Genomic DNA, 22931 nt, shown 5'->3' with positions numbered 1-22931 from the left:
GGTGAGTAAGTAGAGAGAAAAATAGAGTGGAGAGAAATTTCTCCAAGAGAGAAAAATTAGTGAGCCACATATATTGTAAATACTAAAGTTATAGCCCTATTATTTTACATAGTGGAAAAGTTACTACTGCTGCTCTCCGGGGACGTAGGCATAGCCGAACCTCGTTAAATACTGTGTCTCATCTACTTTACGTGCAGCTTAATATTCATACATATTCCAGGTTATTTTTATAACATTCTTTAATATGAATGACAAAAAACGACAATTAAGAGGGTTTATTTTATGATAATGTGGATAATATGATCCACATTGCGATTATTAAATCATTTGTATCTCAAATTATAAAATAAGTTTTTGAGAAGACTCTAAATCCGTAGAGTTTTGTTACTTGTTTCTTCTATAATAACTGACAGAAGAAAGAGACACATACTGAACCTTTGCTTTGTCTTCAATATGCACACCTAATGCCTGCAATTATCTTTCAAGTGAGCTAAGAGCTCATGCATTTCATACAGAGGAAATGAAAATGGTGACCTTACACATGAAACTACTTCCTCTACTTTTCATCCTTTTTGTTAGAATTGTAAGGGAAACAAGAAAGTGATTTTATTAGATTGGAGGAGAACTCTGCCCATGGGAGAAGAACTCTTATGGGCTATCAGAGGAGGATGAGGCTCGAGCTTTGCAGTCATTCTGGCCATATAAGAAGGTGTAACAGATAAGCTCCATGAAGACCTTTTCTTACATTTGGTTGTGGAAGTTGCAAATGAAGCCGGTGCAACTGATGGCAAAACTATTAAAGTGTCGTTTGATTCGTTGTTTCTTGGACCGGTTGAGAAGCTTCTCCTTTTGATGCAAGATAAGTTCCCGGACTTGAGTTTAGACCACAGCAATTGCACTGAAATGAGTTGGATCCAGTCTGTGATGTACTTTGCTGGCTTCCCAATAAGCGAATATTTGGAAGTTTTGCTGAAAAGGACTCAGCCATCTAGGAGCTTCTTCAAAGCAAAATCGGACAATGTGACGCAACACATTTCACAAGCTGGCTTGGAAGGTTTGTGGCAAAGACTACTTGAAGTAGAGACATCCCAGTTGATATTGGCACCTTACGGTGGAAGAATGAGTGAGATATCTTATTCAGAAACTCCTTTCCCACATAGAAATGGAAGTATATTTGCAATCCAGTATTTGGTCACTTGGGATGATGACAAGGAAACTGAGAAACATATTAGCTGGATGAGAAGGGTGTATGCCTACATGGCATCACATGTTTCAAAGTCCCCAAGAGCTGCCTATTTGAACTATAGGGATTCTTTCTCTTGTTAGCTCAGCTGTAGAGGTGGCTTATGTTCTTTCTTGTCCTCGGCGGAGGTTTTAACTCTGTTGGTACAAATTTGGAAAATGACATGTGTTAATGTAAGCAGAATAAAGGCAGAAATAACAGGCTATAGGTTATAGTTTTGTTCATTACATCTAAACAATCTGATAAGGCCATCAAATTAGTATGAGGCCATCAAATTTTTTCCATCTCTTTCATTTGTAAACTCTAATGGGTTTGAACAAAATGTACTCATAACCTACCCCTTAATTGGTGGGAACAGTTTTTTCACTAACGCCCTTAACTATGTAAATAACTACATTTAAAAAGTAGGCAAACAGATAATAAACAAACAGGAATTCTCATGTTTCACCTCTAAGAACCAATAAATTGCAGAAATTGTAAATTGAAATGAAGTTATGTTCCTGTATTCAATGAAAGAGAGCAAACTTACATTTGAATCTGCAGTGAAGTTGAAAAACTAGAATAAGATTCCCAAGACCAAGAAAATAATTCCAACAATAATACCCAATGACTCGGGCCTGCAAACACAAATGGAACATTAACTATAAAAGATAAGTTGGGGGTATGAAACATCAGACTAATATAATAGACTATTTATATTTTGGAAAAGTAAAAAGAGGATCTTCTCCGGTGCACACTTCATAATATTTGGATTTTGTATTTTCTAGAACAAACCTTCTGAAATAGAAATCCAAATTTCTCACTAAAATTAATTTCTAGGGAATAAAAATAAAAAACCAAAGTCAAAACTATGGATGATAATCACTGTGCCTTAATTGTCTAAAACATTGATGCTGCAAATCATCAAACTATCCATAAACAAGAGTCTAAACAATGAGCTCCAAAGACTCAGTAACATAGATGAAAGAGTTGAGCTGCAAATTTAGCATGCAGCAGAACCTATATAATTTTGGAATGGACCCCAACAGAAATCACAACCTCTGTTACATTTCCTTTTCTCATACCAACAAATGGAAACATGAAAATATGAGGACATGAAGCGAAGACTGGTTTGTTTTCAAATTCATTCAGAGGACAATGACATCTTAATTGTGAGCGAAGACAGTTCCTACAACTCTGTCCTTGTGTATCATAAAGTTCTAATTCATCAAAATTATCTATCAGCCTCAGCATGATGCGAGACAACGGTCTGCTTATATACCAAAAAACAAATAGACACACAAACATATATATATTACAACTAAAATTATTACAGTTGTGGTTCATTAGGCACAAATAACTTGAGTTCAAATAATTAGCACCACAATAAATAAGTTGATAATCAGAAGCCACCAAAATACCCGGTTCACATGATGCCTTAAATCTTAATCCTAAAAATTGGTTAGAATATTACCCTGGAGAAGTTTTATGTGCTGGTTCCACCTTCAGTTTTTGAAGCTGACCGATAAAGAAAATATCAACCTCATTCAATGCAATGTGAGAACAAATACTCAACAAAAGTACTTGCATCACAGAGTGCTTCAAAATTTACCTGATCTGCAAGTTGAATAATAAAGAAGTCTTCTGCACCAACCACCAACCAGAAAAGCATTTGGAAAAAGAGGAAATTGCCTTAAGAAGCTCCCGAATTTGTCAACTGCATGAATCATCACATTACTGGAGAATTTACAATTTCTTGATTCAGGGGCTGAAGATGCATTACCAGAAAAACCCACCTGAGTTATAAAATAAATAAATAAAACCTCGAAAGTAAAAGAAATAGATCTCACTGGACCTGAGAATTAATGACGAATTCTAAAGTTAATTTAAAATTCCAATGCTAACTATATTGGCTCCTCAATCAATGTCATGGCTAGAATGATAGTTATCCACATCAAGTAAAAAGTTCCCTGTAAAAGTTAAAAAAAAAGCATGAACTCCTGACCTACAGGGATTTTATTCAACCATTTGGGCTCCAAAGCAACATCCTGAAGAAGATACTGAAATACAATGTGTGGTAAAACAACACAAAAATGTAATGAATATTTCGTAAAGTTCTTCAACAAAAGCATATAAATGTCATCTTTATGAGGGCTCATACACGAAAGAGGGATTGAAATTTCCCTGTATTTGATTGAGTATCAATCCTGAAAATATGCAGAGAGTGCCATTAATAAGTTTGTTAAGCTAAATGGAGAATAAATTGTATATTGTGTGTAAGCACAAATTAAAACTAGTAACTTTTTTTTCGGTTACAATTAAACCTAGTAACTTTGAAAAGAAAGAAAAAGAACAAATTTGATTATCCAAATATGCTATTTGTCATTATATATATGGATAGGAGCAGCCAGAAGACGAATGCTACTTGAAAAACAACAATATAATATTTGACATATAATTATATTCTCTGTTTTATCAGTCATTCAAATCTTCCCTTTCAGAAAGCCAATTTTAAAGAGTAAATAAAGTCCAAAAAGTCAGTTTCCTTGAGAATACCTTTACCAGTCAAAATCCGTCTGATTTTGTGCGGTAGCCGTAGTGGGTTGGGCTTGAACGCATGTTAGTGCCACCTGCATGGAATGGATCGAAATCTTAACTTATTCTAATCCTAACCAATTTTTATCAAACACCTTCTCCGCTACTTGAGCTAATTCCAAGAGTATACACCAAAATTATTTTTGAGTAAAAGCAAAAACAACCCGGCAAAGGGTTTTAAGGTAAATTTAAAGTAAATCTAGATACACACAGTCTCTTATTCATAAGTCACATGTATTAGATAAAACTAAATATTTGCAATCATTCGTAAATCATATGTATCGAGTAAATTTGAATAAACTTAACTATGAGCAAACCATGCGTATATGGTAAATAAAAATTCATGAAATGAAGTGGAAAACTCATGTACCTGACGGATAACAGTTGTGGATATGCACATTGTGGATGATGACATTGCTTATGAACTGCAATGTGGTGCAGCCACCACCCACAATGTGGACATTGGCTCCACGGCCATCAAGGGTTTTGTAGCTGTTGAAGATGAGCTCTTGGGAGAGCTTGATGAGCATGTTGCCAGGGAACACAATCCAGAGAGGCTCAGTCTGTATCACAGCATAACTCAGAGTGCCCCGCCTTGGATTCACAGCATCATCATTAGAAGAGTCTGTGACAATATAATACTCACCACCTTTGCCTCCAAGAGCATATTAGCCAAACCCAATTGCACAATCTGCTAAGCTCTGCCTGTTGTTTGGCCAATTTGGGTCACATTCCTAACAGTCATCTATTGGGTTTCCTATTAGGCATGAAGAGTCCTGGTATTTTTGGGTTCCTTGCAGCGCATTTCTCTTCTTGCCAAAGAAGCATAAACCTTCCTGAAAAATAAAGGGAAAAAAGAAGTAAAGATTGATAACTCAGATCTACAAAAGGCTGAGAAAAAGAAGAAAACAGAGAAAAAAAAACAGAGGAGGTAATTAAAGCTATGCATTTACCTATGAACAGCAGGACAATGCAAGTAATACAACAAATTTTACAGCTTGCTATACAATTGCAATACTATATCAAGAGAATGTGGTTCCACCCTTTTATAATCAAGGGCTGTATATGCTATAGGAAGCTAGTCTGTTTGAGCTGTATGTGAAAATGACATAACAGGATTCTCAGTAATTGACAGTAATCAAGAACCTTATGCATCTTCAAGGTCAAAGAGAGACTCCAAAAAAGGAACGGAAGATAAGTACAAACAGAAAAAAATAAAAAATAAAAAAATCGGCCAGACAGAAAATTTATAACCACATGCAAACAGAAAATCTATAACATCTATTAGAGATTTGGACTTTTAGGGCAGCAAATTAAAACAGGTCTTATAGTTTAATCAAATAAGATCCAAGATATTAGTTACAACAAAAATGAAAAAGAAGAGCAACAAAAATCGAAAGGAAAGATGAAGCAAAATTTACTTACAGATCAGTGAGAGAAAGAGACTGAAACAGAGAGGAAGCTGGAGTTCGATATGAAAAAGAAGACCGACGCACGCCACTCCCATAAAAATCGAAGCCTCCAGATAATCTCCAACAGTAGACCGACCTCTTCCATCATTGCCCCGCAACCAGGCCAACCGACTTGGTTAGAAGTGAACCCAGTATCTGATAGAACGAAGGCTCCAAGTCGTTACAAATTACAATCGAAGGAGAGGGGGGCAAAACGGGAAAAACACAAAGCAATTAGTCAAGGGCAAAACCGTGATTTCACTGTGCTGATGAGAAAACTGAGTTTGCAAAACAGTAAAAAGAGAGAGTAGTTTCGTCATTTCACTGTGCTTAGCTACAGTGTTTAGTTGCATTTGGTTTAGTATATATAGAATTTTGGGAAATAGCCCAAAATGCCACCATTTTTATAATTGTAATTGAAAATACCACCCTTTTTTAAAAATTTTGGAACTATGACCTATAAATAGAATTTTATTGTCCCCTTATTGCACAGATATCACTTTTGCTGAAATTTTATTGTCTCTGTTTTGCTGAAGTTCTCTCTCGCCTCTGTCTCTTCGCTGCCCTCTGTTTCTCTTCACTCTCCGGTGGCTTTGCTCCGAATCTGTGGTCCTTCAGCTCTCAGTCTCTCCTCACTCAGCTCCGACTGTCTCTTCTCTCTTCCTCTCCCAGCGACAGGTACTGTTCATCGGCATTTTCTTACAGTTTAAGGGTTTCTCTCAAGTTGTTTTAGGGTTTATGCATTTCTCTGAAATTGGCTGAGGGGTTTGTTCGAAATTGGTTGAAGGTTTAGGGGTTTTGCTGAAATTAGTTTAGGGGTTTGTTCGAAATTGGTTGAAGGTTTAGGGGTTTCTCTGAAATTGGTTTAGGGGTTTCATCGAAATTGTTTTAGGGGTTTGTCTGAAATGATCTGAGTATGATGATTCTTTGTTTCAAACAGTGAATGGGTTTGTTCTTTGTGGACTGATGCTTGCACTGCTGTTGTGTTGCTGTTGCTGTTGCTATTGCTGTCGTATTGTGTTTTTTTGCTAGTGTATTGCTAATGTAGTGATGTTGTGTTGGCATTTTAGTGCAGTTGTATTTTTAGTTTTAGTATGGTTTTATTATGGTTTTTGTAGCAGTTATTGAATGGTATTTGGTGGCTTAGTATGAGTCTTTATGAGCATTGCATTTAACCTTCTTAGAAGTCTAATTGGTATCTATTTTGTTTGTTGAAGATGATATCTAAAGTGTAAGACAATTAACCTGTGTATGGTGATTTCTTCTCTGTGGATCATTACCAAAAAATACTCGCTGATTATATTTTACGTAGAAAATGTGGCCATGAAAAGAATTTGTGGCTAAAACTCCATGATGGAAGCAACCATTTTGAAATATCTTAAGCAAACTGTTGGTGGCTTGCTAAATTCCTTATTTTTTTTCTCTTTATCTTCCAACGAGGTAGTGACCCTTCACATTACACTCAATTGTGCAAAGGATTTGCATGGTTGTCTGATGGAATCGAAGAATAATTTACATAGAAAGAATTTCCTTTGTTATCGTTCGTAGTTTTTCATATATGAAAGAAACTTCTAGATTGATAAAATATCTCAAGACAGAGTTTGACAAAATCAAGTATTGTATAAATATTTGAACTTGTAAACTCCCAACCATATCATACTTTTTGTTTGAGAATAATGCTTGTTAATTCGACATATTTTTGTATAACTTTGTTTACTAAGTTTAGGGCTTGCATATTGGATATGGATGAGTTTTGTTTAGAACCATATGTGGTGTAATATGAGTTGTTTAAAAGTTTGCTGTTTTGTGCTTGATCATTGTGTGCTTAAAAGAAAGCGGGAAATGAGTGAAGATGGGAACCTACCAGCAGCAGCTGTGGTTTAGAGAAATGGGGACATTGATTTTGCTATAAGCTAACTGTTTAAGCTTTTGCTTTTGTTGTTTGTGTATGGATACTTAGAGAAGTCTGTTTCTGAGGAGAACTTATAATTTTGTAATTGTACATGTCTTACAAACATTTTATACCGTTTTGATGGTTTATTTATGAATTTATCTTTCATTTTTTGTTAAGAAAAAACTGAAGGGATGGTGCCAATTTCTTTCATTTTCTTACATTTGAAAGGAGGGCCATAGTAGAGTCAGTACTGTGGTTGCCACTAATTCATAGGATGTTCCATTACATTATACCTTGAAGTGAATAAATTGTTTTCCGATGTCTTGTTGTTTTTTAAAACTCTTTCTAGTCAGATAGATTGATATCGTTACTCTTGAATTGTTGTCAATTAGGCTTGTGCTACCGCACATTCCCATTCTAGCTGAAGCTGTCTCATGATTAGATGGTGTGATTATATGGTGTGTTGAGATGTGTGTTTAGATATTATATTATGCAGGAGTGGTAGAGTACTGGGTGTGTTGAAACTTGGCTTTGAGCCATTAAATGAGGAGGTCAGTTGTAAATAGCTGGGGTTTTGTTTATGATATGTATTTTTTGAATTTTTTTCACTTCATATCCTATAATAGGCTGTTCATAAGTGGTGATTGTTTATTGCTTGTTATTGTGTAGATTGCAACCGACTGAAATTCTGTTTATAATATTGGCATGCAGGGAAATATGGTTGGTGAAATGAAGTTGATGATTGCGGAGGAACAAAAATTCCAAGGGAAAGCATTGTCGTTATCCCATACGAAGACGGCAATCACTACGATAAAGGAGAAATTCACTGAACAGCAGCTGCAACTGTTTGAACAGAGTTGTTTTGGTCATCTCCTAGGGATTGAGGACCTCAAGTGGACTTCTCCGATTGTCCACGGGTTGCTGCTCAGGAAAGCTGATCCCAAGACAGTTTCCCAACTGAACGGGATCAAATTCATTGTTGGCAAGAAGGTCATCCAATTCACGGCGCAGCAATTTTGCATCGTGACAGGGCTAAGGTTTGGAAACCTTCCCTTGATTCCGATTCCCACGAATGAGAACTGCTCATTGAAACGGAAGTACTTTGCCAACGATAAAGCTGTGAACCTGTTGGAATTAGAAAAGGCCTTCCTCGAATGCGATGATGTGGACGATGTATTCAAGCTTGGATTCGTATACTTTGCTGTCTTTGTGCTGTTGGGCAGCGAAAAACATGTCCACATTGACATGCGATATTTGAAGTTGGCGGAAGACCTTGAAGACTTTGGGAAGTATCCATGGGGTGCTGTGTCTTATGCGAAGACAAATGCGTCACTGCTGAGGGCACTTTGTGCAGATTACCAGCGAGTGAAAGTGCCCACAAAAACTGCCAAAACAAAAAAATCTGGAAAGAAACCAACAACAACGGCAACCGGTAGACCAAGAGAGTACCACCTCAAAGGTTTTCCGTATGCACTTCAGGTGAGCAAATGTCCATTGATGTTGAAGTTAAATTGCATTTGTTTACAATGACTGACCTTTTATTCCTGAAACCAGATTTGGGCGTATGAGGTGTTTCCAGCGTTGGCTGCACTACATTTGGTGGTGCACGAAGAAAATGCGCACATCCCTCGTTTACTACATTGGAGGAGCAATAGTTCGCCGCGTTTTTATGAGCTAATGAGCCAAGTATTCGAGAACCGTGAGGTTAGTTCAGTTTTTAATGATCATGTTCGGGATATGAAAATATAATATAATTACTTTACTGATATGTATATTGTATGTGTAAATTGCAGGTTGATGTGCAGCTTCTTCGGCCATCTGTGATGGACAAGCAGCAGCCGTATTGGACTTGGGGTGACAGTGCTGACGACAGTGAAGAACTTGTTGACTTGTTGGGCGATGACGCTGAACAACAAACCGGCACTTCTGCCTCTGTAGAAGAAAAAGAGAAGGACATTGACGATACTGCAAACCTTCCGTCGTCTTCTAAGGCAAGCATTACAGTTTTTCGAAGATATACGTCATATTACAATAGGAAAATAACTGCTGTATAGTTGCAATATTTTGTGGCCTGCATAGTAACACATGCATTATAACTTAGTGCAGGGTACAGTCGCGTCCAGAGAGTTACGCACTTTGAAGCGTGACTTTCAAAGGACAAAGGATGAATTGGCCAAAGTTTCCCTATCAAATCGAGCACTTTGCGACAGAGTGCATCAGTTGGAAGACAAGGTACGGAAGGAGTCAATGAAAGCTGAAAAAGAGTTCGAAAAAAATACAAAGTGTGTGGAGGATTTCCGCAACACCCTGTCTTCAATGGAGCATTATTTTAAGTTGGAGATAGAGCAGCTGAAAAAACAAAATGGTGGGGTGAATGAAGCTGCGGAAGGACATGAGGACCTCGGTAGTCCTCATATGAATGAAGGAGGCAACAATGACTTGTCGCCATTACATGCCTATGTAAGTCCGCCGACAGAACCGGCAGTAATGGAAACACAAGTCCCCGGTGATGGAGCCGAACCTTCCGCAGGCATGGTAGTTGAAGAGGCAAAAATGGCCGCTTCAGTTCCTCACTCAGAAGTGCATGAAGTAGCTGACCCGGCAGAATCCGATGAGCTGCCTACCCCGGAAGATGTTGCTGGGTGTGACGAAATCTGCCAAAGAGTCATGAAGCTGTTAGAAGATTGGAAAATCACTAAGAGTATGCCATCGGGAGGTTTGATGAATCCTCCAAGTCTACCCACAGTTACTATGGCTGGTGATGAAGAAGGTAGTTCAAGTGTTGAAAACAAAGAAGTGGAAGGTAAAGGGTGCAGACAGAAGCGCCCGGCGCAGACATTGTTGAGCCCATTTACAGATCCTTTGAGGAAGAAGAGGACGATGACTGTGTCAGCTGCGACTGCAACCCCGCCATGTTTTGATCCATCCAAATCCTTGCCCATTGAAGATGTGAAGGCAGTAATACAGTTTTGCAGTGCCTGGAAAAGCGATATCAGGTTACGATTCTTGACCTTTCAATTCCAATATTCATCCTATTCTACTATGTAGTCATACACTAATGAGAGAATGCAGAGTTTGCTTTAATATACATGTGTCTTTTTTTCATCAACAAAGTCATATTTATGACATGACTACACAAGTAACCGTTGCAAGTTTGCCTTTTGTAGTGCGGAGGTGCAGCTGGAATCATTTTCAGTGGGCGCTGATTTTTTCTACAGACTTGTCGATGAAACCGAATGGATGAGCTCAAGGGTAACGATACACAAAGCTGTACTTTATTACGATAATTCAATTGTTTTCTCACCTTTTTTAAGTGTTGAGTTGTATGAAATTGTGCTAATATTATATGTGTCAACTTTCAGCACCTGGACATGGCAACCTTTCTTATCCGCAAAAGGCAACTATCTCATCCGTTGGTTTTTGGAACGGACTGGACAACGGCAGATTGTTGCTTGCAGGTAAACATGTAACCATTGTGCAGCAATTTGTGCTTCATTTGCTGTCGGTTGTGCTTTTCTAATATGCCTTCATTTAAATTTGTGCAGCAATTTCTAGAGCCGTTCAAACCGACGGCCAGGAAACGTGGATCGAAGAAGGCTGCTAGTTCAAACACCGTTGACCTTCCAGCCAGCAAGGTGAAGAATTTACATCACTTTGTGCGTGGTACGTGGCAACACGGCTATGCCCAAGCTTGGACAAAAGTCCGGAAGGTGTATTTTCCATATAATCTGAAAGAGTCTCATTGGGTTGCAATCGAACTTGATTTCGTAAGACATACTGCAACCGTGTATGACTCCTATATTGATTATACGAAACGTTCAAAGCTGGTTACGCTTCTGCACCCTATTAGCGATACGCTGGCACGAGTGCTGTTCGATATGCACTTTTATGATGCTTCTGAGGTTGAAGAGGTGAAGCAAAAGGGGCTGACGATGTCGATGTATACGCCATTCTCAGTGTGCAGCATTGCAGATGTGCCACAACAACGAGATGGGTAACGTTTGTGAATTTTGTGCTGTTTATCCAAATTTGACATAACTGCAGTTCTAATTTCCCAACTAATTGGCCTCACAGTGCGTCTTGCGGAATCTTGACCGTCAAAATCATCGAGCATCTCAGTGCTGGGATGTCGGTAGATAAAGTTGACCCTTTGAAGATCAAATATTACCGACTCAAGCTTGCAATTGAGGGTTTAAGGGGGGAGGCATATTTATGAGGTAAATTTCTTCATGTCCGTTAATTCACCTCACGCTGTAAGTTTATTTTCGGCTGTCTATGCCAACACAAATACAAAAACTTATTTGGTACTATGAACTGATTTGGCAGTATGATATTTGGCACTATGAACAATGAACTGATTTGGTGGCAGTTACAAATGAACATAGTCTTCATTCTAGAACTGCCCTTCATAAATGCCTTCATCTGCACTGAACCCAATTGTTATTGCAGGTCGGTCTCAACCAAGGGTTGATTGCAATATTCCAACCAAGATGACCATACACTGTTATTTGATGTAGGTTTTTTGTATGACATGGCTTTGCTTTAATTGGTTTGGTTGTTCCAAGTTTTATGTTCTGGTTTATCTCACAGTAACTGCCGAGTCGTTTTTCATTTCATGTATTTGTCCGTGGTATTTTGTTCCCCAATATTCAGATTATGGTCAATATGTAAACCTTGGCCAGGGTCTGCAGGAATGGATATTCAAAAGTACATAAAGGTTGAGAAGGTTCCTGGTGGCCAGTTGGAAGATTCAGTGGTTCGCAAAGGAGTAATGATTAACAAAGATGTTATTGCACCTGGAAAAATGAGAAGAAAGATTTTCAACCAACGCATCATTCTTCTTGATTGGCCGCTCGAATATAAGAAAGGCGAGAACCAAACAAATGCTGAGTTGCTTAAAGAAGAAGATTGGGGAGTCCTGCTACAATTGGAAGAAGAATACATCGAGAGGCTATGTGTGCAAATATTGAAGTTTAAACCAGATGTGGTTATCACAGAAAAGGGGCTTAGTGACTTGGCATGCCATTATTTTAGCAAGGCCGGCGTCAGTGGAATGAGGAGGTTGCGGAAAACAGATAATAACTGAATTGCCAAGGCTTGTGGGGCTGTAATTGTTAACAGACCAGATGAATTGCAACAGTCTGATGTTGGTACACGCGCTGGGATATTTGAGGTTAAGAAAATTGGTGATGAGTTTTTTGCATTCATTGTTGATTGCAAAGAGCCTAAAGCATGTACTGTACTCTTGAGAGGTCCTAGTAAGGATCTGTTAAATGAAGTGGAAAGGAATTTGCACGTATAATGGTTTTACTTCTTTGTCCCCATTACGTAGAATAAATATATTATGCCTACAATACAAAGGCAATACGAAGGCAATACGAAGGCAATATGACCACAATAAATATACAATACGAAGGCAATAGTAGGGCAATATGGCCACAATAAATATACAATACGAAGGCAATAGTAGGGCAATATAAGTACAATATAAAGGCAATATTAGGGCAATATACATACAATACATACACATTACAGTATTAAGGGAATACAAACACAATACAAATGCAATATTAAGTCAATGTACATACAATACATACACATTACAGACAACATTTCACACATGCGAAAGAAATCGCCTCCCAAACTGAACAATACTATCTATCCCGCGAAGGGAAAATGAAGGCAACAAAAGATCCATGTACTCCGGTGAGATGAACTGAAGCAGCATTCACCGTTACTACAGGTCCATCAAAAGATCCCTGTCTTTGTCCTTTCTTCTCGCTGCATGCACGAGGCTATGATGAGCCATTCCATCAGAACCCATATTCAGTACCTGCCAGATACCAGCTACATCAATTTCACTCCAATTGTGGTCTGGTGAGATGACCGAAGCATAATCTCGGAACATTTCGAAGCCGTTGTTGAAACATTCAACCATTTCCTGGTTATATTCTTCAGATTGTGTGAATGTTTCGAGGGCATTTTTCTTTGTGTCTTCCAATTTCAACTTCAAGGACTCTAACTCTTTGCTCCGACTTTTTGCTTTAAGAGCTTGCTTCACCTCTCCAGCGTATGCTTTGTTCAACTTGTTGGCCAAGTTTCCCATAACTTGGCCATGAATATCGCACTTACTCTCCCACCAATCCGTTGCCTTTGACATATATTGGAGGTGGTGCTTGACGGCAGAGATTTTGTCAAGCGGATCATGAGTGTCAGCCTCACTTCCAGATGAAGTGGGATCATGATTGGGAGTCCGAGGTGGAGATGGGAATGGCACATGCCAGGGCTGGTCCCCCGGGTAACTCACATGCTCGTTAGGAGGGCGTACATCTGACATGTTGAAGTATTACTAGGGACAATTCACAGCTGTTGCCTGCAACCAAACAAATAGAGGTACATTCAGTCTCCAGTTGCAAACGACTATATGGTTAGGTTGAGTGGAGAATATTTGCCTTTCAGTAAGACTAATTACCTTTCCCGTTAAGAAGGTGCCTCTGTTGCAGTTCTATATAGGAAGGTTCAGTTATATGTACGAACTTATATGAGGTAAATTGGGGTTTTGTGTTGGTGCATTAAATTGATGGGATTCAAAACTACACCATTAACTCCTTGGCTGTAAGTTACAGCAGTACAACATGACATTAACAACAATAAAATTGGCTTCCAAACGACAAAAAACCAAACCTGAATGGGAGACAGGAAATTGTGGATTGGAACCCAAAATAGGACTATGTAAGTAAGCATTTATTGCGAATTTCAGAACACAAAATTGGAAAATAGGAAAATAGCAAAACACGAAAATTGGAAATTTGGAAAAGTGAAAACTTAAAACTTGGATATGGGAAATAAGGAAACTTGGAAAATTGGAAATTGAAGAAATGGAAAATTGGAAAATCGGAAATACGAAAAAATGGAAAGTTGGAAAATTGGAAAATTGGAAAAAGGAAATAAGGAAAAATTGGAAACAGGAAACTAGGCAATAGGATCAAATGACAGTTGGAAAATTCGAAAATTGGAAAAAGGAAATAAGGAAAAATTGGAAACAGGAAAGTAGGCAATATGATCAAATGACAGTTGGAAAATAGGAAAATTGGAAAAAGGAAAAAAGGACACTTGGAAAATAGGAAATTTGGAAATTGTAAATTGGAAAAGAAAGCAACTTGGAAAATTGGAAAATTTGAAATTGGACAAAACGAAACTTGGAAAATATGAAAATAGGAAAATAGGAAAATAGGCAAAAAGGAAATAGGAAATAAAGGAAACTCTGAAAACATGAAAAGTCGAAAATTCGAAATAGTAAATAAGAAAAAAGGACACTTGGAAAATAGGCAAATAAGCAAATTGGGACATTGAAAATTGGAAAATTGGAAAAATGGAATATTGGATAACTGGATAAATGAAAAATAGGAAATAAGGCAACTTGGAAAATAGCAAAATTGGAAATTGAACAAAAGGACAGTTACCAAAATGAAAAATTTGAAATTGGAAAAAAAGGAACTTAGAAAATAGTCGAATTGGAAATAAAAACATTGGATAATTGGACAAAATGTTAAATTTTGAAAAATGGAAATAGGAAACAGGGACACATGGAAAATCAGAAAACTGGAAACGAATTGAAATTGTGGAAATGGGAAATAAGACAATTACCATATTGGACAATTTTAATGACTGTCTGAATTAGGCAAAGTAGGCAACTTTTTTTAAGTACATAATGGGGGGAAATGGGAACATTGAAAAATTGGACAACTGGAAATAGAACAAAAGGAAACTTAGGAAATTGCACAATAGGAAAATAGGGAATAGGAAAAAATAATGAAAAATTAAAAAATTGGATGACACATGGAAAATAGGAAAATATGAAAAATGGCAAAATGGAAACGAATTGAGATTGCTGAAATGAGAAATCAGACAATAACCATTATTGGTCAATTCGAATGAGGTGGTGAATTAGGCAAATAGGCAACTCCCTTATTTCAAATACATAATGGGAAAATTACCAAGTTCGGAACGTCCAACATACAAATATATTACAAAAAGGCATAAAGTCAACCTGGGTAATAACTCCCGCCCATACTATCCCGCCCAATACTATCCCGCCTAACACTCCCGCCAATCCCTCCCGCCAATTACTCCCCCTAATCCCTCCCGCCAATAACTCTCTCACTTACTGGTTTGGTCATTAAAACCTGCCTATATTAATCAACCCAGCTGTTTGGCTCAGAAAACTTCCATCACATTAACTGCTGCTTACAGTCATTACCTTCCCCACTGATTTCACTCACATCGCATTTAGTCCCCTGTTGTTCCAAGGAAGTTGTAGACCAGGCAACAATAAATATCAAAGACCATGGACCATAACCTCACACCAAACCCAACGCTTTCAATTACTGAAGGAGGGGAGACTGAAACAGAAGCCAAGTCACCGAATTCACTCCCTGCAGACTTGGTCCATGGCATACAGCAATGTCGAGGCAATACCATGTTTTGGAAAAATCTTCATGCAGAGATAGTTTCAAAAATTGTGGAGGGCCAAGCTAGATGGGGTGTCATAAAAAACCGCACAATTCGCTCTCGTTATCATGCGCGCATGCATCTCCTACATATAAAGAGAATGAAAGAAAAAATTGAAATTGCCCCTGCCACTGCAATTATGGTATTCAAGGAATCAGAAGCAATGGCCAAGTTGAAGCAAGAACAAGTGGAAAGGGGATTCGAACTATTTCGTAAATTTGCAAAAATTGTGGATCCGGCAGGAAACTGGGCCTACATCACTGTGGCCGGGGTCATGAATTTCATGGGTCGCGGTCACCGCACTTGAAGAGTATGCAACTTCGAATTTGTCAACAGCAGGGAAATGGAACTATGAGGTGGCGTATTTTTGTATTATGTAACGATAGGGTGGCCTGTTGTTGTATTATGTAAGTTTGGAAATAGGATTTTATGGAATGATGAAGCCTGTTGTTGTATTTGTATTTGTGCGTATACAGTTTATCGGTCTCCAGTTCTGTGGCGATATAGCAGCAATAAATATGCAATAAATATGCAGATAGTGGCAATATTATGTCAATATCAGTACAATAGAGTGGTGATAGAGATACAATATGATCCTATTACAGGACGTACTGCATCAGAATAAGTTTTAAATTATATGGTCCAAAAAATACTGCGGATAGTGGCAATATTATGTCAACCTGGAAAAAAGATGAATTATGATAGAGATACAATATGATCCTATTACAGGACGTACTGCATCAGAATAAGTTTTAAATTATATGGTCCAAAAAAATACTAATAAATAAACAAAAAAGTAATTACAACCTGGAAAAAAGGATGAATTATACATCCCTTAAAAGACAGATGGCCTACAGTACAGACCTTCAAAATGAACTCTATATATATATAATGCATGCCTTGTAGCACCATCACATCCCCCCCTAAATTACAGAAACATGACACCCCAAAACCTCATGCTCCTTCCTCTTTCAACCCCTAAATTATCCATTGGATGCCCAATACTAGATCACTGCTTGGGGGGTGGGATACCCTGCAAGTCCATAACAGAATTAGTAGGGGAGAGTGGTTCTGGGAAGACGCAGCTTTGTCTCCAACTTACGGTACGAGCTCAGCTCCCACCCTCACATGGCGGACTAGGGGGCTCCTCCGTCTACATATTCACAGAATTCAGCTTCCCATTTCGTCGATTGCAACAACTAGGCAACCTTTATCATGCATCATACCCCAACTTAATAAGGTTGGAGCCATTGGAAGACATATATGTTCATGGTGTTCATGATGCTCAAGAACTCATCCATGTCCTTGGAGACATAGAAGCATTTATTGCCATTGATCACACCCGCCTACCTGTGAAACTCATTGTCATTGATTCCATTGCTGCATTGTTCCGATCACAGTATCAGACAACACCGGCAGATTTGAAACGGCGGTCTGAAATGTTCTTCAACATATCTGGGACATTGAAGGGTTTAGCAAATAAGTTTGGGTTGGCGTTGGTTGTCACCAACCAAGTGGTGGATTTTATTGGGCCACATGATGGAGTGAATGGGGTGAGGTTGGGAAACTTGGAGTCCCTGGACACATCAGGCAGACGGGTGAGTCCAGCTTTGGGATTGGCTTGGGCACATTGCATAAATTCAAGAGTGTTCTTGGCAAGACATGAGCAATCTATTGAGGTTGACATTCGTAATGCTCTTTCAACAAGTATATGCAGTCAAACACACAGGACATTTCACCTTGTATTTGCCCCACATCTGGCCTATGCATCGGCCGAATTTGTAATAAAAAAAGAAGGTATAGTCGGAGTATCACAGTAACTATGTAATATAGGAATTCTAAGAACTTTAATGTTTAGGATCCATTTGGAATTACATTCCAGTCCCTTTAATTTCCCACTGAAATTATAATAGCAATCTGGAGGCAATACCGGTACAATAAAAGGTCAATATAATAGCAATCTGTCAGCAATACAGCATGCTGTAGCAATGCAACCCAAATAATGCAAATTTAAAAGAATTCTCATTCACCATAACACGAAACCCACCACAAATAAAAGTAGAGTTTACATGACCTACTAAACATTCCAGTCCCATTAATTTCGCACTGAAATTATAATAGCAATCTGAAAGCAATACCGGTACAATAAAAGGTCAATATAATAGCAATCTGTCAGCAATACAGCATGCTGTAGCAATGCAACCCAAATAATGCAAATTTAAAAGAATTCCCATTCACCATACCACGAAACCCACCACAAATAAAAGTAGAGTTGACATGACCTACTAAAGCAACACAAATCATATTGTCTAAGCTACATTGCGCAATGGAATATTGCTTTTACAGGTGCTTTTATTGTGGCCTGCGGAACCGCACCTTGAGCACTTTCTTCTAATGGTGCCCTCTCCTTGCGAGGGAATTCTTAACTTCTTTCGTCTGCCTGGCATGACCCTTGCCATGGGAGGCAGCACAACTCGACTTCGAACATCTTCAGGAGTATCCCACATTCCGTGAGGTTGTACCGGGTAGATGCTATCCGAATAAGCATCCATCCAGGTTTTCCGAGTGTAATACCGAGAAGCCTTTGTGTATACACTTACTTTCAAGAAGCGGCAAACTGCAACTACATGCTTGCAAGGTAGCTGCTCAAGCTGAAACTTTCTACAACTACAACTGTTGTTCGTCAAATCTACGAGGCCGTCCATATCACCGTCCAAAACATTGTACTGTGCATTATTAACTTTAACCACATTCATCCTTGCAGCATCCTCCAACCTGTTCCTCAACTTCTTCTCTCCAAAATTGGGGCACAATGTTGTTGTGCAATTCAAAGCCAACTCACGACGTTCGGTGAACCATTTCACAAGGAGATTAACAATTTCCCCTAGCAAATGAACCACTGGCAGCATTCTTGCAAACCTAAGGACTGAGTTGATTGACTCCGCAATATTTGTTGTCATTACATTGTAGCGGCGTCCATCCATGTGAGCTCTAGACCACTTATGTAACCCTGCCTCTTCAAGATATTGAGCAACATGTTCCTTTCGCTTTATCTTGCGAAAATGACAATCAAATTCAGCAATGGAATAAGATTTCGCAGCCTTCTCAAAGTGCATAAGTATGTGATCACGCTTTTTCAACTTGCAAGTGCGTTTCATGTTCCCCTTCATATGATAAAAGCATATGCCATGTTGTGCAGTTGGAAAAATTTTGTTCCACACATTCTCTATGCTAACATTGCGATCAGAAATAATAACAAGATTGGGACACTCACCAATGGCTTCATGAAGTTTAGTGAAAAACCAATGCCATGATGCATCCGTCTCCAAATCCCCGATCCCAAAAGCAAGAGGATATATATTTCGATTACCATCGAACGCATTTGCTACAAACATAACACCCTTGTACTTGGATTTTAAATGAGTGGCATCCACGGCTATCACTGGGCGCATGGAAGAACGGAACCCTCTAATACATGCGCCAACCGCCATAAATAAATACACAAAGTGATTGTTCTCATCAGTTCGGATGTGTGTTTTTGTGCCGGGATTCATACGCTCCAATTCATAGCAATAAGCTGGAAGGATATAATATGCCTCCTCCGCTGATCCTCTAATGGACAATAGAGCTAACTCCCTTGCTTTCCAAGCTTTCGAATAATGGATGGTGCAACCAAAGTTGTGTTTCACATCTCTCATAATGTCACTTGGTGTGTATATTGTCCGACAATCCTTCAACTTCCTTTTAAGTGAAGTGGCTACAAGTGCTGCGGTTGCTTGACGATGCTTGTCACTTACGAACCTCAAATCACATTCATGGACAGTTGTACACCTCACAATCATGAAGCTGTATTCTCCAATTCTCGATGCTCGGACCCGCCATGGGCATGGACGTTGACAACAAACCACAAGCAACCTCTTAGTGCAAGAGAATTGCACCTTAAATTCAAAGTGGCCTCTTAATGCCGTCAACCGTAACTCCGTCAACAATGCTTTCTTACTAGAGAAAATTTGCCCAACTGTAATTTTCGGATTCCAATCGCTTCGTGAAAACCCGCTGTCCAAATATGCTTCTTCATCATTTACACCGACTGCATTATACCGATTTTGTTCACCCATTTGACTCCAATAATGTTGACGAGTGGGTTCAGATTCTCCTCCTAAACGTATTTTTGGCAACTGGGCAGCTGTGTTCAAGCACCCCAAATTAGGAGGGGCAGAGTACACTGACACTTCATTTCTTTCAGTACCATTATCACCACCATGCATCTCCTCCACCTCGCTAAAATCAATCATATCCATAAAATCTGTCCCTACTTCACCTCCCAAATCAGTGACATTTGTATTATTCCAAGTTACTTCATTGCTTTCAACAATGGCAACTGAAGAATGACCCATCCGACTACTATCTGTCGTGATATGCATACTATGAACTACATCATTTGTCAGTCCTTTATCTTCTATACTCACGAGTAAGGGAGCTAGTTTTGAAGGTGTTACCTCGGAATTGTACTTCATAAAAAATTTGACATCATCATCGTCCTCAATCTTTATGTGCTTCCACTCATTCGAGGCCACCAAAACTGAGAATTTTAAGCAAACCTTATCTTCCCTGCTGTTTGTATTACCAATCTGATGCACACGGTCCAACAGTTCAGCAAAATTGATGGTCCGTGGAACTATTAAGCCTTTTGAGTCACCCCCTTCGTATTTGCACATCTTCTTCGAGGTGACCCATTTTCCATTGTAGCACACGAGAATAACAATTGTCTCCATTTCTGACCATGACAAAACAACATTTCATTCACACAATATAACCACAATAACCATACAATACAATAGCAATATAACCACAATATAACAGCAATATATAGGCAATATAATGGCAATATAACAGCAATACGACTGTAAAATAAGAGGAACACATCAGAATCACACTATACAGATCTACTACATCAAATAGAAATTCCCAAGTTTCAAGATTCACATATCCAGACCAATCTAAATGCAATTGGTACAAACCCAGATGAATGAGCATGAATATTCAACAAAACCTAACCCAAATAAATTAAAGCCAAAACGAATTTAACACAAACCCAAACAATCAAACTATAACCCATTTCACATAATACTGATATTAAGAAAATAACCATCAACACTACCTTTTCGAGGTCGGCAATCCAGTAGAGCTTCAAGATTGCAAGCAGCTATTCAGAAGACATAGCTAAAGGGAGGGGTTCGCGATTCCAAACAGAGAGCAAGAGATCAAATAGGGGAGAAAGGGACATAACGAAGCTAGAGAGAGACAGCTGCGCTATGAGAAACAGAGCAAAGAGAGAGACAGAGAGAGAGCCAAGAGAGAGAGAGCCAAGAGCGAGAGAGCCAAGATAGAGAGAGCCAAGAGAGACACAGAGAGCTGTGATAGACAGATACCAAAGAGAAAGAGAGCTGTGCCAGAGAGAGAGAGAGAGAGCTGTGTGAGCTTCTTCTCTCCAAAATTTCTGAACTTGTGAAAATTCAGCAATAAGTGGGCAATAATTTTATATTTATAGGTGATAGTTGTACAAAAATTGGGAAAGGATGGTATTTTTAATTAAAATTATGAAATGGGTGTCATTTAGGGCTATTTCCCTAGAATTTTTTGGATCCTACCATTGAAAAGTTATCAATAGCTACAATGTTCTATCAACTCATGGTGCCTATATAAGTGAGCTCAGAGCTCATACAATTCCACATGCTCAAGGGCTATTAGAGGAGGGGGAGGTTCAAGCTTTGGAGTCATTCTGGCATGGAAACTTGAGTTGGTTCCTGTTCCTCCATCTGTAACAGTTCACACATAATCGAAGACCATACAACAGGGTGCAACCAAACTTGTTTCTAGATGGCAAGCTATAGCAGATAGGATTCCTGAAGGGAATTTCTTGCGTTTGGTTATATAAGTTGCAAATGGAGCTGGTACAAATGGCGGGAAAACTATTCAAGTTATATTCAATTTCTTGTTTCTTGAGACTGTCGAGAAACTTCTCCCTTGGATGAAAGAAAATTTCCCAGAGTCAAGTGTGGAGCAGACCGAATTTAACAAAAATGATTTCACTGTGCTGATGAGAAAACAGAGAAAGATGATTATGAAATTGGTTGATACTAAAAATAAATTTAACAAAAACAAATATGATCGAAGGAAAGAGTTTTAAAATATCAATTTATAAAAGCACAAGAGTTTCACCATCACCTAGCAATCCTATGAATTTTTACTAATTACTTATGATTCTCACATGCCACTTTGAAGGTTAGGTTTTTCTAATTTATATTCTACTTGGAACCTCTAACATAGAACGTATATCCAACATGCAACCCGACCGGACATTCGGATCAAATCTGAACATGAAAGACTCATTAAGTTTTGTGAAAACCCTTTGAAAAACCATGCAACCCTTAAGATGTGGTGTTCATCTTAAGTGAAATTACAATTATTAATCACAAGAAGCCAGCGTCAATTTTAGGGAACCTTCCGACCAAAATTGCATTTAATTACTTTTCTAAAGATCCTAATGGTGATATGGCATTAAGACAATTAGATAGTTTAAACTTTAAAACAGTGATTAACAATTCAAAGCATGCATGCACTCAATAATAAGCATTTAAATAAAAATCACATATTCATGGTAAGGTTCAAGGCTTCACCATAGCAAATGAAATTTAGTTATGCATATTCATAATTGAAATCCAAGAAAATATCATTCGAATGAATAAGAATGAAAACACCTGAATGAAACTAAGTTAAAATAAAATAATACTAGGAAATAATGTCCAAATTGGATTAGGAGAATCTGTCCATAATCTGTGTAGCCAAGTTTTGGCCTCAAATCTCCTCGAAATCTGGCCCAAGAAAGCTTGTTTTAAAGATAAAAATATTTTGAACACTTCTCTAGAAGGCCACGAACCCATCCGACGTCATCTTGGGCTCCAAAAATGCAATAAATGCCCAAAACATCACTATTCCAACACCGCGCACTGCTCCTTTATTTTATTGCCAGAAAATAACCGCTTGGTAGAAAAATCAGAAATTTGGGCATGGTCAAGCTAAGTGACTCACGGACGTCCTCCAATTAAAATTACTCCAAAATTAGTCCATTTGATTATGTTTTGCTCCAGAGGAAATCAAAAGTCTTATATTGGAAATATAATTCAAAGTATCAAAATTCTTTTAAAATATTAACCAAAATATACTAAGAATGAGGTTAAATATATAATATAAAATA

The 22931-nt window shown here is 38.4% G+C and overlaps 4 protein-coding genes and 1 long non-coding RNA gene across 23 annotated transcripts; 2 read left to right on the top strand and 3 right to left on the bottom strand.

The window, feature by feature from the left end:
• Nucleotides 357-5411, bottom strand: LOC109948952. Of its 18 annotated transcripts, none has more exons than XR_002271415.1 (9): nt 5243-5411; nt 4188-4653; nt 3779-3852; nt 3384-3429; nt 3228-3282; nt 2835-3018; nt 2697-2740; nt 1773-1860; nt 357-1380 (listed from the first exon to the last, which is right to left on the bottom strand). XR_002271415.1 is itself a non-coding variant. In XM_020562954.1 (4 exons), the coding sequence occupies exons 1-4, from the start codon at nt 3379-3381 to the stop codon at nt 1323-1325; spliced, it is 480 nt and encodes a 159-aa protein (XP_020418543.1). In that variant the 5' UTR covers nt 3382-3766; the 3' UTR covers nt 357-1322. The 18 variants fall into 18 exon arrangements, 1 of the variants encoding a protein (XP_020418543.1); XR_002271426.1 differs by having other exon boundaries at nt 2835-2939; XR_002271420.1 differs by having other exon boundaries at nt 3232-3282.
• LOC109948402 lies at nt 5687-11839 on the top strand. Of its 2 annotated transcripts, XM_020561261.1 has the most exons (10): nt 5687-5946; nt 7874-8641; nt 8717-8866; nt 8956-9153; nt 9269-10158; nt 10330-10414; nt 10525-10620; nt 10708-11156; nt 11237-11379; nt 11612-11839. In XM_020561261.1, the coding sequence occupies exons 2-9, from the start codon at nt 7880-7882 to the stop codon at nt 11376-11378; spliced, it is 2772 nt and encodes a 923-aa protein (XP_020416850.1). In that variant the 5' UTR covers nt 5687-5946; nt 7874-7879; the 3' UTR covers nt 11379; nt 11612-11839. The 2 variants fall into 2 exon arrangements, with proteins under 2 accessions (XP_020416850.1, XP_020416849.1); XM_020561260.1 differs by lacking the exon at nt 5687-5946 and having other exon boundaries at nt 7502-8641.
• On the top strand, nt 16382-17493 carry LOC109948517 (DNA repair protein XRCC3 homolog). Its single transcript, XM_020561685.1, has one exon. The coding sequence runs from the start codon at nt 16612-16614 to the stop codon at nt 17491-17493; it is 882 nt and encodes a 293-aa protein (XP_020417274.1). The 5' UTR covers nt 16382-16611.
• Nucleotides 17983-19791, bottom strand: LOC109948516. The gene has a single exon (XM_020561684.1). The coding sequence runs from the start codon at nt 19789-19791 to the stop codon at nt 17983-17985; it is 1809 nt and encodes a 602-aa protein (XP_020417273.1).
• On the bottom strand, nt 20367-20867 carry LOC109948974. The gene is made up of 2 exons (XR_002271460.1): nt 20835-20867; nt 20367-20450 (listed from the first exon to the last, which is right to left on the bottom strand). It is a non-coding gene; the product is annotated as an uncharacterized LOC109948974 (long non-coding RNA).

Source organism: Prunus persica, chromosome G4 (assembly GCF_000346465.2).
Source record: "Prunus persica cultivar Lovell chromosome G4, Prunus_persica_NCBIv2, whole genome shotgun sequence".
In the NCBI taxonomy this organism is placed as follows: Eukaryota; Viridiplantae; Streptophyta; class Magnoliopsida; order Rosales; family Rosaceae; genus Prunus; species Prunus persica.
The sequence above is the reverse complement of the archived record's forward strand: the minus strand, read 5'-3'. Positions and strand labels throughout refer to the sequence as shown.